The sequence below is a fragment of the Larus michahellis genome, chromosome 3 (assembly GCF_964199755.1).
Source record: "Larus michahellis chromosome 3, bLarMic1.1, whole genome shotgun sequence".
NCBI lineage: Eukaryota > Metazoa > Chordata > Aves > Charadriiformes > Laridae > Larus > Larus michahellis.
The window spans coordinates 105,432,103-105,459,621 of NC_133898.1; the positions used below are offsets into that span (position 1 = coordinate 105,432,103).

Genomic DNA, 27,519 nt, shown 5'->3' on the forward strand with positions numbered 1-27,519 from the left:
ACTTAAAACAAGTCAAAAAGTTAAGAGAAAAAAAAAACAAGCACGAAAGTCAGTCAGCTCCCTCACTACTTGTAGCTGCAAGTCAAGCTTTCCAGCTTCTTCCTGGTGCCCACCCTTCCGTCAGCCCCAGCGTGCCATGCCAGCAAGTATCCCTACGTTACTCCGGCACGTCCACCCAAGGTCACATGCACATGCCTGGAAACGTCAGGACCTCGGCAGCGTTTCCAGCTGGTATTTCATGGCATGTTCCTCACTGAAACGAAAAGCACGCCGGAGCTGTATACGGAGCAGGCTTACCTTCCAAGCGGAGGGAGCCGAGGGCGGGAAGCTGATCCTTAGGAGAGGTGGGTCCGCATTCCTGCTGCGACACCCAGCAGCTGCTGCTGTCGCTCCCTGGTCCACCCCACTGGCTCCGCAAACACTCCCGGAGCAGGAGGGAGCAGGCGTGGAAAAAGGGAAACACCACGGGCACCGCCAGTCCCTGCTTTGCATGTGAAGGAGCAGAGCCCTACATGTCGGGTACAGGGAGCAGGAGGCTCCATGGCAGATTTTCTCCAAAGGGGCAAGTTTGAATACATTCGAGGATAAAAACAAGGAAGGTTATTTCAACATTACAGTAAACTGATTACGAGAGCGCTGAGCCTCCCCTGACAAAGCAGTCCATGGAAGCTGTAAGTGCTTTCTTCTCATGGGTCTTTCAAGTCAATTGTGTTAAAAAGTGGACTATCCTTGTGCTGGCAAGGTCCCACAGGACAAGGTGTCTGTACACTTCCAGGTGTACAGACGGCAGTGGAAGAACTGACCTCTCTTCTGTTGGATGTCCATTGTTTCAGCTATATACACACGATGTCCCTCAATATTACTGCTATATCCCAGCAAACCAAATCATGTCAGGCTGTAAAGTATATTTCAGTAGATGTATCACAAAAAAAAAAAATCTTCCCTCCCATATTCAGTGGTAATGTTTTCCTTGTTTTCCTCCACAAGGATGGACGTGGCAATGATGAGAGGTGGCTAACGAAATACATTAGGAAAGCATTAAATACCTTCTTAGGTATCTTTTAACTGCTGTGGCAGCTGGGAATGAGGAGAAGCCAGAAGTTCCCCAGGGAAAAGGCTCCGTAGTCAGACACTGGGCTTTTTCTAGGCACCTCCCAGGCCAGCAGGCAGCAGGAGCACAGGATATGAGCTGTCATTAACAGACCAACTCCCATCCCGCCTTTTCCACCTTCTGTCTCTGCCCACTCTTATCAAACACCAAACCTTAAGAGAGATATTACTCAATACTGATAAGGACACCAGCATCCAACCTCCACCTCCGCCTCTCTTTTGCAGAACAAAAATGAAACATAATCGCCTGCCCCGGCATTTTTTTGCTTAAGCGAAGCCTGAATAAATGTGTGGCAGAGGCTTTGATTGCTACATTTTGTAGAGTTGCGTGTCCATTTACGAAACTATTTGGGTTCATTTGTCAATGTGCGTTCAATTTTTTCCATAGAGAGTGTTACCACCGTAAGTTTATACCCACAGCAAAATTCCCTACGCTGCAATATGAAATTTGCCTTGAAAACAAATCCAGTTGAGACGGACAGATAAAGATCCAAGTGTTTAAAAGTTAGCTGAATGCTGACAGCATTTGCTTAAGAGCATGTAATTTTGATAGCAAACGTTTTGACTTCCAAGACCGAATGAAGAATCTAAAACACACGCTTGTGCATGAGGAGGAAAAAGAATGAAAATACAGAGTTCTCAACAGAACTCCTGCTTTATTTCACTAACTCTCAACTACCATTTATTCTGCAGCCCAGGGCTGGTTTACAACAGCAGAATGAGTTCACTTTTTCTGCCACCTAGTAAGACATAATAAAGCAATAATAAACCATATATTACTAGCTGGATTGCCAAAGCGTTTACGGGTTCTGAGCCTGATGACATTTTTGCAACATGCATTCGTCATACATTAAGTCATGGTGGAAGAACCCTGTTTATTTTGGGGGAAGAGAAGGGATGGGAAGCAAATACTTTAAAATATAATTTCATTTATCGACATCATTTAAGCTAATTCAAATGGCGATGTTTATGCACATAATGCAGTCTTAATTATTAAAGCCATAGCAGATTCTAAAGTAATGTTCATTTTGCAAATGAATGAAAATTAGTTTAATATTCCTATTACCGATAAATCATCTTCAATTAAAATACTGATGTACAAGATTATGAAACAGCCACAGTGGATGCAGATGAGAGTCAAGAGAAATCTTGATACCATAGTGCAAGCCTATTTTTTCAAAATAAAATATCCCTTTTATCAGTAGGAGATATTGTTCTCACTCTGTGACAGCCATACTCTCCTGGGAACTTCCTAATTCCTGAAAAGCCAGCTACCAGCATTCATTCAAGTCATATATGAACAGTCACCTGAGAAACCTTTCAGAATGTGAATAAAAGATGAGGATTTACCAGGTCACTGAGTTGTGCTATATTATATTTACAGGAAAAGAAACTGTACTTACATTATAAAAAGCATCAATGCACACGAAAAAAAAAAGTCATGACATCCCAGTTTAGCAGGGCCAGACCCCACCTCCGGGTTAAGGCAGCACCGTGGAAACCCAAATAAAGATCAATCCCAAAAGGTTCTTCTTAAGCACCTCAAAATGCACGAGAAACCTGAATAGCGGTGAAGAGAATTAAAGGATTGGACACTGTTGTACAAGAATATTTGCTCTTAAATGCTTACCTCATACACACACACACATATATATGCACATGAAATACTGGTATATCGCAGTAAGGCAAATTTAAGGTGTCTGCTTATATGTAAGTCAGGAGAAGAAATAAAAAGGTCTCAGACAGTTCCTCAAGCATAAGAAATTGCTTCTCAGTTCGCTCGTGGGTGCACAGTTGTATAAGACGCCTCCTGCATTTAGATCTAATAAGATGTAACTTACAGGTCCCCTTCAAATCTGGTTTACGTTGGCATTACTGACATACCTGGAGAAACTGTTCTTTATTACGCTAGAATGAGATACAGAATTCCAATGGAAATAACGTTTCTCTGCAGAGAAAAAAAACAGCACTATTTAAAAGACAGAAAAGGACTTTTTATTCTCCTAGAAAACAACATTAAAAGGGACAATTCAAAGGAACCTGGGGACAGACAAAAGGGTGAGCTATATAGACAAAACAGGGACACAAGATTTAAAAAAAAAAAAAAAACAAACAACAAACTATACCATTGTTTTCAGCGTGTTTACAAAAGGGTAAAGTACCTTCTGAATAAAAATCACCTGCTCTTTTCACCGTTGCATTTAGATGCTGTAGGACGCCCTTACAAGTGGCTATTGAAACACGTGGTGACATTCACATAACCTCCCCCAGCGCATTTTGTTTCAAGCGCACGAGTTCTGGCCGAAGGAAAGTTCAAGGCAAAGAAATACAAATGCGGGTTCTGCTCCCCCAGCTCAAATCCAACCTCCGTGTCACGGTTTTCCCTACAAATAAGGCATAGCAGTTCAAGTACTACATTAAATGTAATCGAACAATGGGAAAGAAAACCACCGGCGAACTCTTTCCAGAAAAGTACTTTATTAGGGAGGATAAAAAGCACTGTTCAGACAGTCCGAATAGGCACGGCCGCCTGCGCTGTCGGGTTCCTCGGGCTCAAAGTCATCTGGGTCTGGGGGCAACTGGTCGGTGTCTTCGTCGGAAGTGGAAGGGCGCGTGAGGATTATCCGAGGTATCTTCAGCAAGATGCAAAAGATTGCAGAGAAAAGAGTCAGATCGAGAGCAGGGAAGTGTTTCAAGGGGATATTTTAAAGGTACAGGGGAAGCAGGTGATGAGAAAAACATGCGAGAGATGTAACACCACAGGGCCTCCTGACAGGCGAACTGTTCTATGCCAAAAATTGCAGTGATAATTAAAGCAAAACTGAGATAAATTGCCTTTTCCTTTCATTAGCTAACTAAAAAAAAAAAATAAGAAAAATATTTTAATGGGGAAAAAAGAAAAAAAAGACAAAAAGATCTTTAAAATATAAAGACAAGTAAATATGAAAAATACACATCTACTGTTATTTAACTTCACCATTCATTAAATTCATGCACCTGAAAGCAATAAAGGATTAATTAAGGATCATAAGGCTATACATTATTGAGCTTTGAAAAATTACATATTTTGGCTTTTTTACTGACGAAATATATTTAAGGGAAACATTAAGACGAAATATCAATGTGTAAATTCATTAGTTAATAAATATGCATACATGGATCTGATTCATATCAATTTTTTGGCCAAGAACTTTGTGTTCTTTGAGAACCATATTGTAATGCTTTAAAATTAATTTAAATGCTGTAACTGAGAAAACAGAATAATGTCAGGTTCTTCATGTATAGCCAAATAATGTATCAGTAACGGTTTGTATCAATGAGTGGATCATTACAAATTTAACTTTGATGTACAAAGTCATCCTGCTTTTTTACTAGTTTTCCAAAAAAGTTTAACATGCAATGAAAACACACACAACAGTAAGCTGATGTATCTAACAAGTAGGTAATACAATAATGTGTAATAAATAAAATGTCCATCTTACCAACAGTCTGAAACATTTCAAGAAAGGCAGTATTTCATATTTATTAGCTACTTTGTTCATTTCTTCACTTTATAAGAATGTTTAATATTGACACCACACAGTTCAATTGGTTATAGATTATTTCCTTACTGCATATTATTTGACCTAGGAGATGACATAAGCACATAGACGCTATTCGTGGCTATTCAGCTAGCCAGCTGGTAGATGTCTGCGCTGATGTCAAATGAATTATTGCCCAGGCTCCACCGACTGCATTAGCTCTGACCCCACCGGCGATGGGGGCCCTGGCACCCCCCTGGCTCACAGGAGGCTCACTCCACGCAGATACCAAATTGCAGGTGTCAGTCCGGAGTTGAGTCTCACCCATGATAGCCGTAAACCAATTTTAAAACCAGGTATAAATTTAGTTATGCTCCGTGGTGTCCTGAATGCCCAATTATATATTATTTTATTATTATTTTCCTTTTGCTTATACTAAGGACACATTTCTGGAAGCTTTAAATAGGCTATATAAATCAGAAGTATTGGCCAAGCTCACAACTGCCGGGAAGATTTGCTTCTGCCATGCACACCTGACAGCATTTATAAGCTTTCCACACACTGGGTGTTTCTCTTGGCTCTGTTGATTGATGAAAGATGTTGCTCTCTTAGCAATAGCCAGCAGACAACTGCTTTGTGCTACAGCAAATGCACATCCTTTGTGCGCGTGTGGTGGTGTACTGGGTCAGGTATTGAAATTGTGCCACCTCAAAAACTGGTGCAGAGTTCTATGCCCTATCCGAAGTCACTTGCAGAAATAGCCAGGACCAAGCTTTGCATTTCATTGAGTTGTCTGTTCAAAGCTTAGGGAAGAGCTTTCTTTGTGTCCTGGTTCCGCTTGAAAATCGACGTGTGCACATTTCCCCAAGACCAGGCATGTACTGCATAAGCGAGTCTGAAGGAAGAGTTTCCAGTGCTTCTTTTTCCTTTTGAAGAGTAGCCCTTAGCCATTTTGAATGTCAGTTATTGAAATACTCTTTATCAGCATGGTTTCTACTCCCCAGCGATCCCACTTGCAAGGAATCAAACACGGTTCTCTAATAAAGCTTTTCTTCAAACATTTCGTGACTTCTGAAACCTGATTCCTGCATATTATCTTTCCAATATTATGATGGGAGTAGGTCTTACAATCACAAAGTAAATTCAATCAATGACACAGAAAAAAAATAATCTAGCTGTTGGTGAGGCATCACCCTAAAAATTGAAACTAATAACATGAAGTTCTTGTGAATTGTTCCACTCCACCACCACTCCTAAATATACGCACTCAGAGTTTTGATTTGGCACAAAGGTCCTTTGGAGACTTTTTTTTTTTTTTTTTTTTGTTAGGCACTCTGAAATACTCCTTATTTTAGAGACCATTGTTTATTTTAATTATCCCCCAAAAAACAGTCATTCTTTTTTAATTAATTACCTACATCTGAAAGAAACATAAATCTGAGATTGTAACAATATTGCCAGAGGAACAAGTCCCACAGGATGCTTCATTCCAGCACGAATACTCTGTTGCATCTCTCGCGGTTTGTTCAACATGCTGCAAGCTGTAGTTAGGCTTTCACAACATTCCCGAAAACTCATCTCATTTCCTTGATGACACACCCTGTTTGTTCTCCTATGCCCACGGTCTGAAAGCCTGCACACCTCTAGCGCCTGAGCTGAGGTGGAGCCTCTGGAGGACACCCCCTCCCTGCCGGCACCGCCACTCTCCTACCAACGTCCCCGGTTGGGCTCCCCGTTATTCAACCACCTGCCCAGTGGTTCACGCTGGTCCAATATTTCCACAGCAAGTGTATCAACCGCCTCCATGAAATAAGTGGTGTTGGGGGAAGCCTTTCATCTAATCTTTCAAGCTGCCGCAGAGAAATAGGAACCGGCACTAGACGACCGACCAACTTTCTACAGCGGAGGCTGAACGTGAACGTCTTCTTGGCCCAGAAGCGCTGCCAAGGCTGGAAACCTGCTCTCCCGAGAGGAGAGCGGGCTCAGCTCTGACCCACAGCAGCCCTGCCGTATCCTCTCCAGGAAAGTGAAAGCTCACACATACACCCACCCATGCTGATTCAGAGATACACTGCTGAGTTTCTCTAACAAATCAAATTATCTGGTCCAAGCACAGACACGTCCTCTGTCCCTCTGCTTTCTGCACATCTCCCTGCCCACTCCCCCTCTGACACCCCATGTGAACCCATACCGCTGCTGTCCCCAGACCCACTCCTGCTGTCCCCAAACCCACCATCGCTCCTTCCTCAGTGGCAAACCATCCTGCTCCATGCCTGCCTCCCCGACAGGGTGGGGAGGAGCCTTGATTTCCTCACAGTTGAACTGTAGGTACCAACGACAACACAACTCTTGGTTGTGGATTGTGCCACCGACACAAGCGCAAATAGAAAGCAAACCAAATTAAGTAACAGATTATGCATTTGTCCACAACCTAATTCAGCAAAAAGAGACTCGGGCGTCTACTTTCTCTCTCTTAGCATCAAAAGTTATCAATTAATCTCCTGTAAAAAAAAAAACAACACAAAATGGACATAAGAAATACACATGATAGTTCTAACCATAGCAGCCTTTCCATCTTCACCTACCTACCTAGCCCCCGGGAAGCCAGCACCCTCCATCACTGCCTTCACATTCACCCTGCCCCCAGGAAAATCACAGTCTAAGCTTTATCAGCTTCCTTTCCTCTTCCAGTTTTGGTTTTTTTTTAAAAAAAAACCAACAAAGTAACAAAATTCCACAACTCTAAACTTGTATTATCTTCTGTTTAATCCCTTTCTCAAACCCAGTGCTTCTCTTCACAGAATCCCAGGGGAATTTTACCCTTGCTTTCAGGTTTACGTGCTTATCTTCATTGACTGCAGCTTCACCCTATTAATAGGCAAGCTTTGCTCTTGGAGCTTTTCTTTAGTATTCATATTTGAACATACATTTCCTGGTGCATCATGACTGAGGGAAGACAGGAAAACAGACTTCATGTGCAAAAAAATGTCACAACAAAGAGGAAGCAAACTATTTCCACTGTCCATCACAGGCAGGGCAAGACAGAGACATTTAGGACAGAAACAAGGAAAAGCTTTCCAGCATGGGCAGCTGAGTTCAAATTGCTTGCCTAAGGCATGTGAGAAGGTGTGGAATTACCATCTTCTACCAGTAACTCTTCAGAAGAAGCTGATCCTGGTGTAGGAGGACAGATTATCCAGGACCCTGCATTATTCCGCTGTTTTACTGAATAGTGCCTGAACTTGTTTAAAATATTTCTGTTGAAATCACAAAGTCTTCCTACTCACCTTCCATCATCATGCGTTCATTATTGAAATAATACCTGAAGTACCAGCCAAACCCAAACCATTAAAAAATGTAGAATACCTTTTCAGAAAAATGTATGATTAATCATTTGGAGCAGATTACTATTTTCCTTTTTTCCCCTGAAATTATATTTTCAGTGCCTAAAAAGTAAACGTCACAAAGGACAGGTGAGAGGTGAGCAGAAGAGAGGTGGGCCTGAGCGTACCAAAAGAGAGGTGAGCCCTAGAGAGGTGGGCCCGAGCAAACCTTATGAACTGCAACAAGGCCAAGTGCAAGGTCCTGCACTTGGGTCAGGACAATCCTCGTTATCAATACAGGCTGGGGGATGACGTGATAGAGAGCAGCCCTGTGGAAAAGGACTTGGGGATACTGGTGGATGAAAAGCTGGACATGAACCAACGATGTGTGCTTGCAGCCCAGAAGGCCAATCACATCCTGGGCTGCATCAAAAGAAGCGAGGCCAGCAGATCCAGAGAGGGGATTCTGTCCCTCTACTCTGCTCTGGTGAGACCCCACCTGGAGTACTGTGTCCAGCTCTGGAGCCCTCAGCACAAGAAGGACATGGACCTGTTGGAGCAGGTTCAGAGGAGGGCCATAAAGATGATCCGAGGGCTGGAGCACCTCTCCTATGAAGACAGGCTGAGAGAGCTGGGGTTGTTCAGCCTGGAGAAGAGAAGGCTCCAGGGACACCTTATAGCAGCTTTCCAGTACCTGAAGGGGGCCTACAAGAAAGCTGGGGAGGGGCTGTTTGCAAGGGCATGTAGTGATAGGGTGAGGGGCAATGGTTTTAAACTAGAGCAGGGTAGGTTTAGATTAGACATTAGGGAGAAGTTCTTTACAATGAGGGTGGTGAGACACTGGAACAGGTTGCCCAGAGAAGCGGTGGAGGCCCCATCCCTGGAGACATGCAAGGCCAGCCTTGATGAGGCTCTGAGCAACCTGATCTAGTTGAAGGTGTCCCTGCTCACTGCAGGGGGGTTGGACTAGATGACCTTTAAAGGTCCCTTCCAACCCAACACATTCTATGATTCTAAAACCAGTGTGTTCACTACGGGAATTTCACTACCTTGTTTGCATCTTTCTTATGCTTTTTCAACAAAAACATTAAGACTTCGGAAACTATAAAGAGTCACTTTGTGATTTTTTGTTTAAATCAGGCATAGCTAAAAATCAAATTATTTCAGATACTCTTATTTAGCGGAATTACCACCCTCCCTTGAATGTTGGAGTCCTTCAGCTGAAGCAAAGACGTGGGACTCATAGTCCACTGCAACAAGCAGTAAAACAAACCAGTCTAAATAACCTGGGGCAGTTCAGCTGCAGTGTTGGCTGCAAAAATTCTTTCATATTGAAACAGGATAGGAAAAAAAATCACAACTAGCTATGACACTTCAGTCAAAAGCGTCTTCTTAAAGCATGATAAATGAGATGTCCTGCCATCACGTTAATGTGCAATAATTTTTAACTTCCAGTTGTACACATATGCTTTCCTTTTCCACTTCTAATAAAAAGGTTTGTCCAAAAGGTTACAGAACTGTCAGTTTATTATGGCTTTTTATAACCTTTTCAAAACCAAACCCAAATAGAACAAACCCCATCATCTTTTTTCCCCTTCATAAGCCTTCCTTTTCCCCTGACCTCCCCTCTCACAGGTCCATACTCCAATCTTAGCAGAAGAAGAAAGCTCTCAAGGCAAGAGTCACGGCTAAAGCCCAAACTTCACAGGAAAGGCGTAACCAGCAACGACAGGGCAAAGCATGGCTGAGAGCAAGGCTGAGAGCATGGCCAGCCGCCGGGGAGAGAGGCTACGAATCAGAAGACGACACGACACATGAAAAGCCCAAGTTTGAAAGAATAGGAGCAGAGGAAAAGGATTTGGATTTTGACCTTTTGGAAGAAAACCAGACATACTTTTAACCCTAGTTCGAACAGATCACTCTTTAAAGAAAATATTCCTCAGCTAGAAAACACCTCTAATAGGGAATCCTGCCTAGATCAACTCCGTATGTCTAAATACTACATATTTTTGAAATTTGACTTAACAGCTGATCTTCACTGACAGCAGTGCTAAGGCTGGTACGCTTCAGCCGGTGGAAAGAGGGGAAAAAAAATAATCTACCAAGCTGAGAGCATTTGTAGGGGTTTGCATAAACCTCATGAATCATTTTCTGCTTTCAAACTTAATTTTACCTTTTTTGTCATCGCTGGTGATGACAATAGTATTTTAAACTTGAACAATAAGAAATTCAGGCTTCTCGCTAAACTTTGAAAACACGCCTTTGCTAGATGCAAAAGGTTGCACTTGATAATGACTGTGTTCATAAAAGAAACTGCCTAAATCAAATTTGGAATGAAGAAGGGCATTTAGTCGCACCTAAAAAATGTAACACAGCTGGATTTTTAAATAATGGTTTTAAAAAGAAGATGCCAAAATGTATCCACCAAGAACCGCAGAGAACGGGCTGATCAACTGCTGCACGGTTCAGAGAAAACTGGCATCTGGTGGCTTTTTTTAATTAAAGCAATGTGATGCTTTGCTCCTGAAGATAGAGACAATGGATAAAAGCAGCTTTCTCCCCAAGAGAAAACATACAAGGACATACAAGTCAGAGAGGGAGAAAGAGATCTAATTAGTTCCTTGTGAATTTACTGCCCGTAAGCAATCTCACTGCCAGGCAGAAGTGGTCTGGGCAGCCAGGGTGCGGTGGGGAAGGCGGCTGGGGCAGGGGGCGAGGGGGCACCACAAAGACCACCTAGCACAGGGCCGCACGTACGAAACCCTACAAATTTGCAAACCCGTCCAGGCATTCAACAAAGCTTCTTGTCATGTAGCGTTGTTATCAGGAACGTTTTCACTGGCACGTGTTTCATGGAGCGCCCTCAGCGCTCCAGGTCTTGGAAATCCCTGGTTGCATCGCTTTCCCCCGTGTGTTACAGAGCTATTTCACCTCTTTCAAGGCCTGCAGTTAAACTCCAGAAGTTGTCAAGTCAGATGGAGAGAGCGCTATAAACCTCTTCTGCATCATGGGGAAGACAAATCCATCCACAGGCACTGCGGAAGCACCTCGTTACGCAGGGCAGCAGAAGACCTCTGCACAAGGAAAGCAGGGCGGCCTCTGGGACAGCACCTGTTGCTGCTCCGGGTTGGCAGAGGGGAGCACATAATTCGGTTCATCCTTATGTCTGGAGCAGCCACGCTGCTCTCGAGCACTGACAATGACTTGTGCCTGACTTTTGGCACCGTATTTTTGAACGCGCTGCCTCAGTTGTGCTTGCATCAGCCTGGTGGGGGCTCTGAGCGGGGGGCTACCCCACCAGCCCGTCCCTCTTGCCCGAGCTTGTTGCTCTTCCCACACTGTGCCTGGTGATCTGCTCTGAAATCTAATTCAGCTCAGCGTGATTTACTGCAGGATCAATGCACCAGATGAGCTGTTACAGGTGCTTTCTCCCACAATTTCCTCTGTGGGCATTTTCTGGAGATTGGTATCTTTTAGAGGCCAGGTTTACAACTGGGTATTTTCTCCACTTGTTATTGGGATAGCAAGAGAACACCCTGAAAGTTTTATCTGTCTCCTAGTGTGCAGTATATATACCATCTGGGCATATTGCATGTAGAGTGAAGCTCCTTTCTGTCCTTCCTATTGGGCAGCTCAGTGCCTCCCGAGGGACATGCACAAGGCAAAGGAGGTGGATGTCAGTCAAACTCACCATTGCATTTTGCAACAGACAAAAATGAAAGACAATTTCCATTGCATCTTGGACACAAAAGGCTTTTATATGCTTCAGGCTGCTTACGGAAACGGTCCTTGCTCCACTTCTTTCATTTCCTAATGTACCATTGGATAATGACTTTCTTGACACTGGGACCTGATACACAGATTTTCATTTGAGTGCTTTCTGTATAAACATTTATGGCCTGATGTTATAAAAAGATTGAAGAAAATTAAAAGGTACTGCCCCATAAGCTATGCTACCCGTGGCCCAAGTTACCAATCCTTTGATTTTGAAGAAAGCTCCTCACTCCTGTGAAATGCAGCGGTCATTCCTGAACAGCCTCGCCCCTGACGGATTCCCACACTCCACGAAGACACCTTTCACAAGGGGAGATGATGCCGATCACTTGTATCACTGTGGTTGTTCAAATATTTATCCTCTTTTATTCTCAAATAGCATGCTGTGTCCTACAGCATGATTCCAGGTGCCCTGCTAAGTCTACCTGTCTCTTTTTGCTTATATTGTTTGCAGTGCTTACATGGTCTACCGTACAGTGGGTTTACTTTGTAGATTTTTTTTTCTTTAGCTTCAAGGTATTTGAATATGGTATCTTGAAAAGATCAATGAATAACTTTTATTTTGTAAAGGTTTTTCCTATTAGCATTGTTAATTACAAGCTCTGCAACATCCAAGATTTTAAAGTTGGAAGTGAGTTAATTCTGACTGAGTCCTATGAGAAAACTACTTAAAAGGAAGAGAGGATCAAAGACAGGCTGTGCAAACAGAAGCATTTGTTTGGAGTAGGAACTTAACCCCAAATTCACAAAATAAGTTCGCTAACCACTACACTAGGGAGATAAATACAGTGCCTATACCACACACCTTTTGTCTTTCATCCTGACTCTGAAGCACTCAGTTACTTAGATAAAAGTGGAACCAAGGCAGCAGATGAAATGGAGAAGGAGAATCATGGCAGACGGGTGCTCACACTGGGCTGAAGCTCACAGGATGAGGACAGGGTTAGCAAAGCCAACAAGGCTGCGCAGGGGCTTCTTCACAAGCGTGTAAACCTGCACTAGATGCAAGGCAGGGAGGAGCCAGGCTCCTGACTTCTGAAACCAACTTACCTCCTCAGAATAAAAAAATGATAACCTTACCTGACAAGATTAAGAATCACGAAAATGTTTTGGAGAAGAGATAAAGCAGTTCTTTATTAAAAACAAAAACAAAACCAAAACCAAACAAACAACCTTGAAGACTGAAATATTGGGTCATACGGCGTTATGGGAACAGGTCAATCAAACACAGTGAGCAAGGTCTTCGTTGTTTGAAATGAGTTTCAGAAGAAATCTGTCTTTGATGATGACAGGGACACTCTGAACCCCACTTCAGTTGTCGTCTTTTATAGTGCTTTTCTGACCTGAGCATTCTACTGGTTTCGCTTTTAAAATTAAAAGAAAAATTAAAAAAAGTAAGACAATGACTAAGAAACATGAAATAAGTTTTATTATGTTTAAGTTATATGATTACGATTTTCTGATATGGCTAGAACTAACCTGCTCAGATGAAGGAAGAAAATGTTTGCTACTTCGATTTCTGAAGATTTTTAACTGGTGTAAGTGCACCAAGACTTTTTCCTGGAAATTCTATATCAGCTAGAAATGAAGAAGATAGATCTGCTCATCCATGTAAGGTTTCTCATGACCTGCATCTAAACAATGTGGGAGAAAGGCAGAAAACGAGCAACCTACGCATCGTGGGCACACGGTATATTCACTTTCTGCAGGCACAGGAGCATTTCACTTTGATGTACATCACAGGTTCTAGCACACTGAAGTTTTCTGTTCTCTTACCATATTTAGGAACATTTGGTATCTCTGCATTTTTAAGAAAGCCACCAAAACATCTGGCTTTTTTAGCTTGAAAAAGTTCTTCAGATTTTTCCGACACTTCTAAGTTTCTTGTACACAATCACTTTTAATTGATAAGCCTTACTTCAAACTTCCTTGAATACCCTTGATACAAGTGACACTTGTATACCTGATAAACTATATGAAAAAAAACTAATTGAGGAAATTCCCAGGGAAAAGGCATACAATTAAATAAAATAATATGGCAAGAATTAAAGTGAAATACTAGATTAAAATATTTAAGAGAGCTGATATTAATTAGAAAGTAGCTACTAGCCTTATGATGTCGGTAGCCCCAAAAATGGATCAAAGAAGACAACACAATGATGCACGTCATGAAGTGATCGGAAATGCTGAAACCTGACAACACTCTCCTTTCAGTCAGACAAAATCCATTGGGAATTTCAGTCAGAGCTTGAACAAAAATATTTTTGACGGAGAAGGAATGTGCAGAGCTGGTTCTGCATTTGAGAGGATGAGTAGGAAACAAGGAGCAGAGGACAGAAGACAGAAAACAGAGAGAACTGGAAACAGAGCCTCCAGAATCCAAGTTAAAGTTCCTTCTGTTAAAGTCAGCATGGAGCACTACTGGCAATGTTTGTATTCCTGGTTTTCTTTCCCCTCATAGTTAGACATGCAGTATTTTACACACAGCCTGCATGTAGAAAGCCACATCAGTTGCGGCTCTAATCTGTTATATTTTGATGCACATCTTTACACAGATACCCTCGTTTTAAGGTTACCATTTTAAAATTCAAAGACTTGGTTTCAGTTCAATTAAAATATTTTTATTTTGATCTATATGTATTAAAAAAATTAAAATAAGCAGATTCCATATTTTTGAGGTGTGATTGGCATAATTGAGACAAGTCTATAAAATACAGTAAATAAAGAAGGATCTAATTGTAATCAAAGTTCTGGGGCCTCTACATTTCAATGAAATACTCAATCATCATTAAAACCAAGGGCAATGCTCATTTTTCTTTGCAAAACAATGACTCAGAGTGAAAGAACTTCTAATTGTTTGTCCAATTAATTACTGGTCATTCACACTGCCATGAAATCTTAAAGCTGGCACAAAGGGTTTGAAATTGAGTTTGGCTGGATGAGTTAACAATTCAAATGAGCCTTTTAGAAGAAGTTAAAGCAACCGGGTCCATGGAGAACAGAGAGAAAACCTGAATCTGGCAGCGTCATCAGCCTTTGTAATGTCAGAGCACCAGGCTCGGAGACGGGATGGGCGACGGCAAGACATGGCTAGAGGGCTATGGCTAGCAAGTAAGAGACAAATATTATCACAGATAGTATATGCAAAGAGGATGTTTACAAAAATTCAAGAGAAATAAATAGATGAAGACAGAGTCTGCTGCAGGGCGGGAAGCAGCAATGACATGGAAGAGAGGGAGAAGGAGGACGTGCACCATCCAACACATAACGCAGCTTTTGCAGGAAGAATAGGAGCCTTTGGCTGCTTTGACACCATGCTTCTCTCCTTCCCTCCCTTGATGTAGATGCACTCAACTCTTGAAACCTCATCAGCAATATGAAGGAAATGAACCTTTCTAGATTCCTAGCAAAGAAGGTTCCGTATTAAGGTCCTACTGCCATCTGCTTATCTCAACTTGCAAAGCATATCCTCCATAAGATGCCAAGCTGTACATGTTTTTCAGATTAGATAGTTACTGAGGAATAAGAGGAACTTCACCAGAGTAAACCCAGCAAGAGAGTAGACAAGATACTGACCAGTTCCCCGGCCAGCAGGATACTCCTCAAAAGCCAATAATCCTGAAGACTGACAAATGTTGCTCTGGGTTAAAGGCAATAGCATACACAATTTGCTACAGCACAAAGATTTTGATTCAAAAAAAAAAAAACCAAACCAAAACCAAACACAAAACCACAAAAACAAAAAAACCCACAACAGAAATACAAATGCTTCTCCACAAAAGAACTTGCACATTAGCTACTTTTGACACCTGGAACATATTCAGCCACTTGACTCTCTCTGTGCACCGTGCTTGGACTAATCTGCCTCCTCCCCTCCTTGCAGCTGAAGAACTTCTTTAGAGGCAAGCATTATTTTTCCAAGAGGCATACAACATAAAAAATAGTAATTTACTCTTTTTGGCCGAAAATACTAAAAGTCAGATAGTACTGCAACAGATCCAGGCCACTAGCAATGTGTGAATCAACACTTTTAACAGTGGCTCCTCCAACAGGAAGCCTTGTGTTTCCTGCAATGTGGGTTAACACCGTAAAAAACAGCCACCAAGTAGAGCTGGACAAAAAAAAAAAAAAAAAAAAAAAAAAAAAAAAAAAAATCAATGGAGGCATTTTCAGCTGGAAAATAAAACTGGTCTAAATGTTTCACAAGGTGATGCTGGAGACCAGAGGCCTTAAAATAAGTTTCCTTAAGCAACTGAATAGAAGAGAAAACCTTTATTCATCCATCTCATAGACAAAAGCTGCAGCTTAAGCCCAACCCTTCTTAAATAGTAATCCACATAGGAAATGAGAGGAAACTAGGTTTCCATGGTCTATTTGCTTATTTTTCAGTCAACTAACAAATCACATTATTAAAAAAAAATGTGAATGGTTAATAAAAATTGAATGTGATCTTTGATTATAGGCTTTTATATAGTAGATGAACTTTGCCACTAGCTGGCTTGCGAGTGGTATTCCTGGAAGACTATAAAAAAGGCTGGAAGAAGAGGAATCAAAGCATTCCTCTGGCATTTGCTGCAGGAGAAACATTTGTTGCTTCCTGGTACTTCAGGCTTAATACAAGTAGGATGCTTTTTGGCCTTGATCAGTCAGATACCCTGATCTTATTGTATCTTCTGAGCAAAGCCATAATTTCAGGTGTGCAGGCAGATGACCGTGATTGCGGTAGGTCTTCAGAGAGTTGAATTTTTTTACAGAAGTTCACAAAAGTGGATCTGATTTCTAAAAGGCACCCTGTGGGCTCAGCCATTTCCTCGTGTGATGTGTGGTAGGCTTAATCTTGTCTGACATCAGTCACATAAAATATGGGCATGCAGTCTCAGCCTGTCATGCAAGTTCCCCCTCCAGTCAAAAGATAAAAATGGTCACCTCCAGGTAGCAGCTCAATCTCTTCCTCCTAAAAGAGGCACCCTGGAGATGCTGTTCTTTCCATTAGCTCGAGAGGGAGTCCAGACAACAGAATAAATACTCCAGCTGGAGGGAATGGACGCCACCCTTAAAGTCCCCAAACCGAACGTTTCAAAAGCTCTGGACTGCTACACTGGTGCTTATCCAGGAGCTGAGCTCTTCCAGAATCCACGTCCCAGCTGCAGTGACAGCCAAGTAAACACATGGTGGGGTCACTGATCTTTGGTACGTCTTCTCCTTTTACACAGCTACTCACAAGTTTTGTGCCGGTCTTTACCATCCTTACTAGCACTAACGACAGACAACACAGAGGACGTAGCTAAGCATGGTTTGTTACTCACGGGGGACATCTGACTTACTGTTATGACGTGATTTACTGCCGGGAAGGGGCTGCCCTTGGATGAAGCTTCAGTAGGACCAGCATCAAGGGCATCGGGTTCTGAAATGACGGATGCCTTTAAAAACAAAGCAGCAGAAATACATATTTTTATTCTGAATGCTGTTTGAGAAGAGCAATTCCCTCCCTCTCAGGTTAGTATACAAACGCCTGGCCCTATCGTTATACGTGGCTGGACAACGAAAGGAAATAAAATTGCAATTCTTGCTGGTTTTGACAAACACACTGTATATGCGAACTGTTGAAATGGTAAGTTCAAGAATAAGAAGTTGTAACAAGAGAAAAATGCTGGTTATTTGTACACAGATTAGTCCTGTGGTCAAAACATTAGGAGTCCTATAGCACACCTGAATGCATCAATTCCTTCTCATCTCCCACACATACAAAAAGCAGAATTTTTTTTTTCTATGTTCTTTAAATACATGAATGATTCTGCCATCTTGTGGGAGACAGAGAAATCATAACTATTTGTAGGATAACAGCAGCGGAACAGAACAGTATGGAACAGAAATTTTTTCTGTCTTTAACTTGTTTCAGTATTCATTAAATGAACAGACATTAGTAGACAGTATATTTCAAATAGCCCCCAAAATAAGAATGATTTATAGCTTCATGGAGGAACCTGAGCAAAGTGATTGATTTTTAAGATACTGACTTTACCAGAAATTCTGTTCAGAAGTTAACGGTACTGCAACTAAAAATCCTGATTCTTTTTTCCCTGATGATCTCATAATGTGAAATATGTAAAGAATTATTTAAATTCTCTCACATCTGTTAAAAGACAAAAATTAGATACGGATAACCCTTTCATAAAAGAAAAAAGGTAAAATGATACAGATAATTATCTGTAATTAACCTTTTTAAAAATGTTAAGCTAACTTCCACGTGTGGATTGTGGAGCACAGTCCTCTATTAATAAGCCTATAGCATAGCTTTACAAAATTAGTAGATTAATTTATCGTTAATTTGTCTTTGGCTGATATAGGTTGTATCCTTATTCCTGGCAACTTAATAGACATACAATATTGCTTGCTCTATCCTACCTTAATTCAACAAGGAGTGTGCTGGAGTAAAAAACTATTTATTTAAGCAAGTATAAATAACAGTTTAAGAGAACAAGAGCTGAAAAAATTTATGGACCGGTTTCACCTCAAAGTAATTTTGTAGAGGCTCTCCTCCCATTCTGCCTTTCTCAGCAGGTGGAAACCTAACAGTAGGTCAAAAATATATATCACAAAGCTGTACGTGATCACCACTGCTCTTGGGAACCTCAGAAGCTCAAGAGAGTGGCTTCTGCTAGGAAAGACGAGGCTTGAGGTGGAGCATCCCGAGCGCCACATTTATCCCTTGGCACTTGGCACTGTAAGCCTCCACCAGGGGAGCTACTGTGAGCTGTTCTCTCCCAACCAAAAAACTACCGTGGAGAAACAAGCTCATCTAGTTTGTATTTTTGTGTAACAACTGCAATGAACTCATCTGGTAAATCTAATACAGTGTCATAAGAAAGCTTCTTGGACCAAGTACAACTGCATTTTTGCTCCATAATGCTTACTAAGACCATTATTTTCCTTCAGGAATCAGCCATTTAAGTGAGTAATATTTTGTTAAGCGCTTTGAACACAAAGATCTGAAAACCAGAATATAATAAGAAGGACTACAGCAATTTAATGTCATTATAATTTCTTGATCATGTAGTTTGGGAAGTAGCTAAAAAGCTAAGGCAAGCCTAGGTCTAGATCTCTAATTGCCCTACTCTGGGTGATTTGATTTAAGGCTAATTTACAAGAGAACATGCTCTACATTGACAAAGCACACATCTACCTCTGCCACTCTGTCTCCTGCTGCTTGTACCCCAGCCAAGTCTGCTGGACCGTCTTTCGGCAGCCGTGAAATCAGGATCCCCTGGTAACACAAAAGGACAGGTTTCAGACCTGACACAGTTTCTTCCATTGTTCTTAGATGTAAAAAGCAAACAGGAAGCAATTAATTTCCAAGACTTGTTGTTCTGCTGCCTCTATGAAAATAAAAACTAAGTGTCTTAGCACATTAGAAAGAAAAAAGAAGCCTCCATGGCTGACACATACAACAATGAACAAAAGTCATTAACTGTTTACACTGTGCCATGGGGGACGGACTGGGAAACAAAGATTTATTTAAATGATAATTAAGTGAGAAGATGTGAGAAATACTTCTCTCAAATCAAGTTAGCTCCTGGGAATGAGCAAATGGGATGGGAGAGGCATGTGGATTGCCAAGGGAGTGACCCCAAATTAAGGTAGAAAGTGGAAACTAGCCAACAGTGTTTCAGCCATCAGGCTGTTTTTGGAAAACAATTGGTTTACCTCAGGTTTTTTCTCCAAAATCATCCCTCCAGGAGCTCCCCCATCAAAATCTACTGCTGGCTTCTACTTTGGGAAATGTTACCCATGTTTCCCCTTGTTAGCTTTATTACAAAGACAGTGATGTAACATAGAGGACAACCTCAGAAAGAAAATAACAAAACACAATAACTTCAAAGATCTGCTTATTAGTCTCTATCTAACAATTACTAGATAAATTTTGAGTAATGAAATGCACCTCATCATTGTCTTTACATGGAGATGAGCCCTTTCCACCAGCAATGCTAATACCAAGACTCCCCATTTGACTGCACACAGTAATGGTTATCTGGAAAAGAATTATAAGGGATAAGTGGCCTGATTAATCAAAAACATTGCCTATTAATTACACGAGCAATGAAAATCTACCTTCCACTCTGAACAGTAGATTTGCCCCTATAGAGCTCAGCCCAGATTAAAACGGTACAACGCTTCAACACTGGCACATGCAAGGCTAGTCTTTGCTCTTTCATAACACCAAGAATGCGTCGTTTCTCCAAGTTTTAGAGTCATGCCAAAACCATATAAGGCTGTTTATAAGGCTGCTGACCAAATCAGTTGTTTCATAATACCCAGCAATTTACCGAGTATTCATGATGGCAACGACGCCAGTAGACAGGAGGAGTGAAAAGTAATTATTTTTTTATAAGTTTGTGAAAAACCTGTGCTTTGGAACCTCCTCTACAGTCTGATTTGATTACTCTCAACTCTTTTGAGGGCGGATAACTGAATTTGAGCACTACTACAGTAATTTTCTTTTCTTTAAACAGGCTTTCTGTGTGAATGTGTTACTCCGTCAAAAGATTTGACGGCACTCTAACCATTGACTTAAAAGGGTCGAGAAAGCTTTTAAAAAAGCAGCACAAATTGTAATCTATCTGGTCTATTCTCCTCCTGCTTCTACCAGCAAAATTTAGCACAACTGCTCGGTATCTTACATAATTTATTGAATTTACATAATGCACAACCAAGGCCAAACAAAATAAGTTTCAAGCTCCAAAGACAGTTTACATTTAAGAATTATTCCCCCTAATTGATGGGGTTTTTTTACTTAATATATAATATGCTCAGTAGTAAATAATAATTTGCTAATTGCTAAAACAACAATCACATTAAATTTAAGGAACACTTTGCATAGTGTAGCTGAATCTGAACGCAAATTGCATTTCACCTGATCACATTTGCAAAATGCTCTTATTTTCACTGATTTGCTTCATATCTTTAAGACAGTTCAGGCTTGAATAACTTGGTATATTTCACAATTAAGAATATTTCAACACAGCTGCGTTACAAAATTTAACAAACGTATGCAGTTAGTCTTGCGCGTATAACATACTCATCTGAAACTCCTAATTCCTGAAAAGGCATGAAAATACCCTAACAGCCAAACGAAAGCCACCCTGCTAAACGCAGCTTAGACTTAGCATTACCCGCATGCTGGACACTTCACAAGCCCGTGATTGCCAGCAGTGCTTTGGTGACAGGTCCCAGCGCGGGTGCCACGCTGGGCGAGCCGCCTTTCCTGGCACCGCATCCCGTGACCCCGGGGATGCAGCACGATTCTGCATCTCCGCTATTGCCAGAGCACGGCAGATGAGCCATGGCTGTTTCCCCCAAAGCCCCCTCCCTCCCGCCCCATGGGCAGTCAGCGGAGGTGTGATCTCGACTGGGCCACCCCTGGGAGCCAGCCCATAAGGCACGTTTCCTCCTCACGTGCTCCGAAGCATGCTAAGATGGGATACACCTATTGAATTCAGAGCATAGCTTTCTCCATAAACTTCAGCCCAAATCTTGCACCCCCAACTGATAAATTTTCATCCAAACATTCCCATCCCTTTTCACGGGACGAAGGCTTTCTCACACCATGAGGGTAAAGCCATGCCACTGCTCCTAAACCATGGACTGAGTGAAGACTTAGCTGAGTGGCCACCCGTGCACACCCTTGACTTGACCTTACAAGAGTCCAAAGCTGGATATACAAAATGAGATGGCATTGAATGGTTTTGGTTTGGTTTTTTTTTTAATGGAAAACTCTTCTTCCATGTAAGCCAGTAGAAGCAAGGACAAACCTCAGCTCACACTCTGTGAACGGTAATTCTCATGACATCTACCATGCAACGTTCGCCCTTCTTTATATCTTTTATAAACTGCCTCGCACACAAGGTGGACTTCCCCATGGACACACGAACTTCCCTGCGGAGACGCGGACCCCCCATCAGCAAGCCCAGCCTACGCAGCGGTTCAATACCTTCAGCGGGGGCTGCGGTGCATCCACCGCTCCCGATTCTTCCGGGAACTGGCCGCTCTCACTGGGGAAGCTGCCAGCTGCTGAGACAGGCGGCTGCGCCTTAGTGCTAGTCCCTGGAAGGGTCTTCCCTTTCGTTGCTGACTTGTGCTTTTCTTGGAGAGCCGTTCGTGCATTTCTTTGATCTCTCATGCTATTGTCGGTATCAAAAAGGCTGCCAGAAAACTTGGAAATAGGTTCCTGGGGGTTAAAGATAAAAAAGGTAAACACAGTGACAGCAAGGATAACACCTATCTGATACCCAGACACTACCCGTGGTAAGTCGGATTTGCTCCTCTCTCTCACATTGCTGTGCATTAGGATTTGCTTCACTGAAGAAAAAACTGCAACTTCAAAGCAAATATACAGAAACATCTTTCTTTTACCACTGGGCTGGTTTCCTTCAACATGGGAGTGGAAATTACAGGAACAGGGAGAGGACAGGGATTCATACAGCTTTGCTCTACGTCCTTTGGCCCAGCCAAGTACATATAACCCATACATACCCAACTAAATTCCATGATGCCCTATGAAAAGGATGGAGCATAGGAATGCAACTATTTTGGGCAGTCTCCTGCTCACCTTCTATATTTGGGAGCACAGGTATGAGAGCAAAGGCAAGCCCCTGCCTCGCATCTGTGGCTCTAAGAAGATTCTGTTTAAAAGTCTTAGTGAAAAGAGTCATTGGATTGACATTATTTAGCTGCAAACGGCAGCGAGTGGGGGACCTGCAAACTTACTAACAATCTAGTGATTTAGGGGTCCACTGGAAGTGGAGTCTCAGAGGTGAGGCATCCCAAAGAATGCCATGACTCCTGGCTCTAGGCTGTAGCTGTCCTGGGATGTGGCGAGGAACTGACAACGTCACCCTATGCTTCGCTAAACCACAAGGGCTTGAAAAGAGAAATAGACAATTAAAACAGGTTGACCAAACAAGCTTCAGACAAGTTTGACTGCAAGACACAATGAAATTTTCCACTTATCAGTTTTGCTTAACAAGGTGGTTAACTGAAATTCAGACAAGACCTCCAAATTCTGTTCACATTTTATTGATGCTTTATTTATATTTAGCTGATTTTTTTCTCCTTAATTTGCTGAGTAAGGTTGAATCAGATCTTCGTGTTACCATAATCCTTGTATCTTCTGCTGGCAGTAAAATGATGCAGCAAACAAAGGTCAACACCTTTGAAAATAAATGTCTTCCTAAGCTTGCAAGTTTAATATCAGAAATAAAAGGCAGTGGCATTACCATGAACAGCTGTACAGAAACCCCGCTGGACACTTCATTTTTCAATCTATATTGGAGCTTTCCCACAATCTGTATTCAGTTGGGATGAAAAGAAGCATCACCAACCCTGGGGAGAGCAGGCAAGGCACAACTGCTTCCTATTTTCACTTAAAATTAAAAGGGAATTTGCTTAGCTTTCATTCACATAACAATTTCATTATCTTTTTCACTCTTGCGGGAGATTTCTCTTTAACAGTGCCAGGCTGACTAAGCCGGACCCATCAGTGATGCTGCAGTGCCGGGGTGCCAGGGAGAAAGGCCAGGAGCAAGGTCTGGGAGCAGGGGCCAAAGGAGGGGGCAAACCAGCAGCTGTTGGGGGCTAGGAAGGGAGCGGAGGTCCTGGCAGAGGAGCAGGAGCTCCAGTTCCTCCCACAACTCCCAGCAAACATCTGGAGGAAAGACTGGTGAGCAATGCCCTGAAAGGGAAAGGCTGTGAGAGTGCAATCACAACCTCCTCTTCCCAGGCTGTGACCCAGAAGACAGTCACAGGTGACCTGGGCGCAGGTTAGAGAAACCACAGCATCCAGGGTTTCCCAGACATCATCCCTCCGGAAGACCACTGCCCAGAACACTAAACATGGAGTGGAGTAGTACTGCAACCTCACTTTTCTACCATCCACTCCTTGGGAGACACTGAGCTCCAAAAGCGCCGCTAACAACCTGCTTACCTGAAAGAGATGGAGGGATGCTGGTAACCGGGGATAAAAGTAGGAGTAAAACAAAAAAATGCGTATACCTCATCATTGCTCAGGTTACTTGTCTTAAACTGCAAGTTGCACCGTACTCTTGGGGGCTGGATGGATTATTTAATTGCAAGCAAAGCAAAGGAATAAAACATTGAGGATGATTCTGAACCCTCTGCACAAGCAAGGACACGAAACCACAGGCAGTGCAGCCTCCCGCTAACCCAAAGTGCTCGGCCGCATAGCACTGTGAGCGGGTTGTAGTTTCTGGACAGAAACTCAACGTTGTCCCTCCTGACTTCAAGGAAACTACCTACATCCTCGTCAGGATCCTCCAGTTCCTCCGCTTCTTGCTCAGGACTGATCCTTCCTTCCCTCCATTTTCCATTGGCAGAGCTGAATTTGTACAGGTTACCACCACGAAAACTTTCCTTTCCTTTCAAGGAGGCCCAGCGAGAGCCCTGGGAGCTCCAGTTGTGGCCACCGTGCAGTTTAGGAGACTTGGGAAGCCACTTAATAGAGTCCTGAGAGGAAGATGACACAAAAAAAAAAAAAAAAAAAAAAAAGAAGAAAGAAAGAAAGAAAAAAAAGGCAATGAATAAGAAAGTGATAGAAGTATGTAAGTGCAGAAATTGTCTGGCAAGTTCTGCAAGGTATTTTAGTATCTCATAAATACTGGGTTTCCTCTTTTTACCTCGAGAAGTACCTTTAGTCCCAGAGAGACACTGCACCAGTTAATGGGCAATACTGGTGACGCAAAGAGCAAGCAAAGGCTGCTGAAAATAGTGGAAGCCTTCAGGGACTTACACCAGCGTGGAAACAAACCCACCTTCAGCATTGTAACGAAGAATTAAATGATCAACAACAGTCTTCAATAATGTTATACTATTAAAGAAACAAACAAGAGCACTTAGACCTTTAGTGACCATTTCTTCTCATGTCCTGGGTTACAAAACCTGTCGAGTCACCTCCCCCTTTTCCAGTACTCATTACTGAATTGTCCCAATAAAAGGTACAATACTAAATTGATATTTCATGTTTGCTTACTTCCAAAGTAATTATAGCCCAGTTTTCCCAAAACGCCCATTACTTACTTACATGCAAAAACCCGTCTCTCTTCTTCATGTACAAGTTGTGTCAAGGTTGCCTATATACCTTAATTACTCCGAAGTTATTTTTCATAGTAATCTTTATCTTCCCTTTAAGCTTTATTTTAAACTTGTCTTTAAATTTCATTAAAGTGATACAAATTGAACCACAGAAAGCAGCCTGACAGTATATCAATAGATACATTAATGCACATGCTCCAACAAGGCAAAGAGATGGAGAACACACACTAACGAAAAAAAATTATCAAGAAGCTTACAGTGGGGTAATCAGCAGCACACAGTAACTTTCACATTGTTTAAATAGATATTTGACTCAGATTTAACAATTCTTTAAGTGTCTGGTTTTTCCCTTTTTAATGCAAAATGGTGACATTCTCACACACACACACACACAGATTTCTTGCTGTTATCAGCACCCCAGGTGTCATGACTTCTATTAGATCAAATGTTGAGAAAGAAAAGGAGATAGGACGCGGTTGCCCATGCTGGACATACGGATTCATCTTCAGCTGCCGAAGAAGCTGCCCTTGGGATTCTTCAGTTGCTTTTGGTTTTAGGATGGCTGAAAAGACTAGGAAATGGTCAAGGACAGTATCTCAGGGTCTCCTTGGAAAAGACCTTTCCGTGAGTCTTGAAAAGACCACAGCCCAAAGAAAGGCTTACTGCATTGTACACAGAAGGCGTGATTGGCCTCTGTTAAGAAACCTGCTGTTAAATCGAATTCTGAACTGCGCTGATGCTCAACGATACCACTGTTCACTGTAAATAGCCAGGATTTCTGGTTACTCTAAACGACATCGCTCAGGACGCTCAAGGTGATTGTCGATTTAGTTCATCAGTGAATTGAATGCAAATACAGCACAAAGAGTCATGACACAGTAGTGGCTCCCATTCCTCCTGACAATTCAAAACACAAGGTAGGACATCTCCTGGCATTTATTTATGCTTGCCTTGAATAAGAAAGCATAGGGTACCCTTAAATATATTCTTTGCTTCCTACAAATATTAACTAGGTGGATAGAAATTCTAATCAGCTGAGATTGTTTGCTATTGTTTTGGTCTGTTTTATTTCAGAATAGCTAATGTGACACCTCAATACATTCCGGGTATTGCCAGAGACAGTTTAAATCCTTGTCAACTTTTAAGCTCATTAGGAAGTCATAAAGCAATTTCACTCTAAAAATAAACACAGGTACAGTGAAGCATTTAACTTCTTCCAAGGGAACTTGTTTGTCTCCTCCTTGTTTGGCCCTGATCCCTAATCCTAAACAACAGCCTCTCAAACCCAGGCTGCCAAATTCTGTACGACCAGTATATGGCTATTTGCTCAAGGTAACAGAAGCTGAAAAGCTAATACAGTACACCTGGCCAGATTTCTAATTAGCTTAAGGTGACAATCACTTCATTGTCCTAGGCATGCATTCAGGTGCTGTGGTAGCTTCTTGTACATACGAGGAGGCAGCTGGTGTCCATCAGTAGATTCTACATCCCTATGCTGCTCGCAGCTGAGCTGGGAAGGCAGAGCTGCAGGGCACTCCTGCTCCCACTTGTCTTAGAATCACAGAATGGGTTGGGTTGGAAGGGCCCTTAAAGATCATCTAGTTCCAACCCCCTGCCATGGGCAGGGACACCTCCCACTAGACCAGGCTGCTCAAAGCCCCATCCAGCCTGGCCTTGAACACTTCCAGGGATGGGGCATCCACAGCTTCTCTGGGCAACCTGTTCCAGTGCCTCACCACCCTCACAGTGAAAAATTTCTTCCTGATATCTAATCTAAATCTCCCCTCTTTCAGTTTAAAACTGTTACCCCTCATCCTATCGCTCCACTCCCTGATAAAGAGTCCTTCCTCATCTTTCCTGTAGGCATCCTGTCTTCTACAGCAGGATGCTTCTCCTCACACTGACATATAATGGAAAACCAGTGTCTGCTTCACACCTCACATCTTCTGCAACTCAAGAGATTTTAGTCTTCAATTTATTCTTGATCTATAAATCTTTAAAGTAAAATAGAAACAAAAGGACAATCCTGGGTAAGGGCTGCTCACTTTTTCACTAGGTCTGTTCAATACCGTGGATGGCATTATCTTTATGAAAGAAGTTTCACAGTTCGGTTATATCAACGGCAAAAGATTGAATGAACAACCAGAAGTGCCTTTTAGCCTACAGTCACATGTACCTGTTGTAAGCAAAACACCCCATGGATTACGCTTTCACGAAACAAAATGGAGAAACGAAGCCAATGAATGCTGCCGCTGTGAGCGCAGGCTAACACCGCTTTGAAAACAAATCTTAATCCTCGTTTTTCACAACTCGATCCTTTTTGATGAAGGAAAAGGGCTGGGGGGTGGAAATAAGATACTGGACTTAATTCAGAGTTCAGAAGCAATGCAAGGTGAGGTACAGAGAATGCCAGGGATGCCGTTGCTGGCCCCGCAGACTGCCAAGGTGTTACTGTGCCAGGCTCTTTGCATCCTTTCGGACAAAGCCAAGAGTAGGCGCAGTGCTAATGCCATGAGTTCTTAGTGACGCCAGTCACATGCAGAGTTTGCTAGACGGAAGCGATAGCAAAGGTACAGCTCTGTTTGCTGCGCTTTAGCGCAAAGCGATCACTCGATCTCTTTAGTGGATACGTTTTTCCCCGCAAAAGGTCCCACCCAACTCATTACTCTGATGTATTAAAGGGTATT

General features: G+C 42.3%; 1 protein-coding gene across 1 annotated transcript; it reads right to left on the bottom strand.

Moving 5' to 3' along the window:
• Positions 1–2,775: 2,775 nt before the first annotated feature.
• On the bottom strand, positions 2,776–24,561 carry LOC141740551 (uncharacterized). Its single transcript, XM_074579376.1, has 7 exons — positions 24,553–24,561; positions 24,041–24,247; positions 21,717–21,953; positions 19,668–19,757; positions 18,912–18,992; positions 17,053–17,148; positions 2,776–3,743 (listed from the first exon to the last, which is right to left on the bottom strand). Exons 1-7 carry the CDS (start codon positions 24,559–24,561, stop codon positions 3,591–3,593), a joined length of 873 nt encoding a protein of 290 aa, XP_074435477.1. The 3' UTR covers positions 2,776–3,590.
• Between the last annotated feature and the right edge of the window lie 2,958 nt (positions 24,562–27,519).